Source organism: Gavialis gangeticus, unplaced genomic scaffold (assembly GCF_001723915.1).
Source record: "Gavialis gangeticus isolate Ggan-Ray unplaced genomic scaffold, GavGan_comp1, whole genome shotgun sequence".
NCBI lineage: Eukaryota > Metazoa > Chordata > Crocodylia > Gavialidae > Gavialis > Gavialis gangeticus.
This window is the reverse complement of record NW_017728973.1, coordinates 1,000,006-1,003,182: the sequence shown is the minus strand read 5'-3', so window position 1 is coordinate 1,003,182 and position 3,177 is coordinate 1,000,006. Positions and strand designations below refer to the sequence as shown.

Below are 3,177 nucleotides of genomic sequence, written 5' to 3'. Positions count from 1 at the left end.
CAATAACCAGTTCAGGTTCAGTGCTGCAAGGGGTTCAGTGCTGCAATAAAAAACGATAAATTAGTTATTGAAATAGGGTTCCATTTGATGCACAGGAGTTATGGAGGGGTGCCAGGAGCCTAAGAAGTTAAAGGACTACATCTTACCAAGACAATCATGTTGCCATAAATTAAACACACAAAAGGTATAACTTCTATCACTTCAAAAGGTGACATCTGTTCAGTTCTATACTGGATTCTCCCTCCCCCTCCCCTCAGCTTGGTACTTTGTAAGGTCTGAATCCAATATCATTACAGAAGCAGATCATTTAAATTCTAGAGAGAGAATCACATACTTAGCAATCTGCAAGGCAATGTGAACATATCTGTCTTGAAATCCATCCAAACTAGTACACAGTGCAAGCAGTACCCATATAAAAATAAAGCAATAGAAGTGGGTTAGTTCTGAAAATTACCTCTCTGCCCAGAACCACCAAATAGGATTTGACCAAAAAAATATATGCAACAAAATAGACCTTCCCAGCCCTCTCCAAATCCTGAGATTCTTAAATCCTGAAAATATTTATTGAAAACCCAAAAGAACAGAGACACCTTGGCAAGATGCTACACAGGACGTGATTTCAGAGATGTCTGCCTACCAAGGCCCCATATTAGACAGCCACCATCATTAAAGATTTCTATGAACGAGGGCATATGACCAGTAATCCCTTCAATGCCCTCAGCCTAGTGTAGTACAGGCTGCCCCTGAAGAGTCACTTCTCAATTCTCCTAGGGAAGAAATGCAGATGGAAGTGACAGTAAAGGAGTAAACCAAAGTCATGAGATGCCACTGATGAGTGCTGTACAAGAAACTGCTGGCTGATTAAATACCAGGGGCTTGAGCTCCCTTGACACAAGAGATTCTCTGCATAAACACATTAATGAGCATGTTCCAAGCAGCTCCAACAGCATCAGGGTTACTTTGTGCAAGACTTCTAGTTTAACTACCAGACTTACTTTAAAAACAGAAAACATCCTAGCAGGCTACTAATAAGGTAAGAGATTCAGGCAATAAAAACACTCAAACATTCAACTCTCCCTCTATGATTTGGCTCTTGCTGCTGATGCCAGCACAGAAGCGGAGCCTCAACACTGCCCTTTTATAACAGGGCTTAGAGATTAAAGGACTGTGGAATGAATCTTACCCTTCTAATTTAGAAATTAAACATCTGGAAGTCAAAGCTGGACAACAGGAAACTGTTACATTCCCTACTCTGCTAATGCCAATTCACAACACAGACCTTGACCAGAATGCTACACAGCAGTAAAGTGTTCCAAGTTTACAGGACAAAATCATTTTGAATCTTCCTTCTCCCTAATTCTGTAAATGGCTGAGATTCAAACACAAGATCCAAGCTCTAACCTGCAGCTCTTGTAGCGAGATTGGACTAGAGATGAAATTTCCTTCCCCCTCCACCACCACCCCAATTCTTCACTTTCTACTCTCTCCCTCCACCTTATGCGACTTTGCCTAGGTTTTGTACCCGAGTCAAAGTTTTCTCAAGTGTTTCAAGTGCAAGTAAGCAAAACTCCCCCTATTCCTGAAGAAGGGTGTTTATGTCTGAAAATTTGCAAAGAACAATTTTTCCAGCTATTTAGTTGGTCTAATAAAAGACAGCACATTTATCCAAAGAACTTTGTCTGCCTCAAATGCAGTAAGAAATGTGTGAGCACCTGAGGTATGAGACCAATACTGACGATACACAAGAGCTAATCCATACTTCTGCCAATGCCTTCTAATCGAACCGCAGCGCCCCTTACCATGTAGCTTCTAGCTGGCCAAGCATCACCTTAGGAAAGCATACATTAGGTTGACTTCTATTTCAGGTGATCGAGAAGCAGTTAAATTAATTCCTGTTTCTGTGCATGAAAGATGGAAGGCCAGGCCCAAAGGCCTACTTGTGGCCAACTCCATTCTGAGGGGCCATCTTCTGATGCTCAGATCCTGGAGGGATACTTTTTGTTTGTAGTTACCCAGACACCAATCCCACTTGGTTAACTTAATAGCAGTGGCTGGGACTCACTCCAGAATTCAACACTCCTCATCAACCAGAATGATGGGATGTTTTTTGTGGGGAACAGGGGATGGAGGCAGGATGTGTTAAGAGAGCTGAAGAGGTTTCCTTCTCTATCACATGCCCAAGGATGTTGGAACATCATAGCAAGAGCCATGATGCTCAACCAACTTGACAGTCCTGGGCTTCAAATTCAGAAATCGCACCAGTCTAGAACACTGTCATCTTGGGTCCAACTTGATTTATTTGGAGCTGGTGGAATAGGGGCCTGTTCTCAATGCTCCAGCTGTGGATTAGCATGGCTTATTCCCTTTGGCAGTAAAAATGTAAATGCCATAAACCAAAACACTAATTACTAGGCATAGCCATTTTAACACTAATCACCTCCAGTCTACCAAGAAATCCTTGAATACCCTTTTTCGGCATGCGGGTCTGATGACGAGGAAGAGGCTCCACCAGACAGTAAACTGCCAGAAAACTACAGCATCAACTCCAAAGAATCGACTAAGAACAGGCTGCCTACATGAACATGTATTAGACCACACCAAACCCCATTTCTCACCAGAAGTAGCATCCATGCACTTGGGGAAGAGGGGAAGCAGGCAGGTGACCAAATTAGCTAGCACAGGTGCCAAGACATCCAAAGAGTCTTATGATCTGTACTCAATCCAAAGCCACTCAAAGCAACCAAATTATCCAGTCGCTCACACCCAGTCTGCCCGCCAAAGCACATGAGCGGGACTCTGTGGGTCGGCTCGCAAATTTAGGAGAGGGCTGAGGTGAGTGGTGCGGGGCCTCCCGACCCACGGGCTGCGTGCTGTACGGGCCAAGGGGGACACGCAGGGCTCAGCCCGGCCTCGGACACGGGCTCCGGCCGCGCGGGGACCTGCGCACGGGCCGCATCATGTCCAGAAAGGCGACGACCGAGGGCCGGGGCCACATTGGCCGGGGCCGCATTGGCCAGGGCCGCACGACCCGAGTCGGCTCCCCACCGCAAACGCCCGCAGGGGGCGCTGCGCCCCCGTATGCCCCCCCGGCCCGGCCCGGCCCGGCCCCACTCACCAAAAGAGGCCGTGCGCGGCCGCCCAGCCCAGCGCGCTGCGGCCCGGCCGCTCCCACACCAG

At 47.0% G+C, this 3,177-nt stretch overlaps 1 protein-coding gene across 1 annotated transcript in view; it reads right to left on the bottom strand.

The window, feature by feature from the left end:
• Positions 1-3,177, bottom strand: part of FAM134C (family with sequence similarity 134 member C) — a gene marked incomplete at its 5' end in the record, with an annotated part of 21,482 nt that extends 18,305 nt beyond the window's left edge. Inside the window, one exon of the mRNA XM_019505046.1 lies at positions 3,116-3,177. Within this exon, the coding sequence (XP_019360591.1) occupies positions 3,116-3,177 (62 nt within the window). The remainder of the gene's footprint in view (positions 1-3,115) is intronic.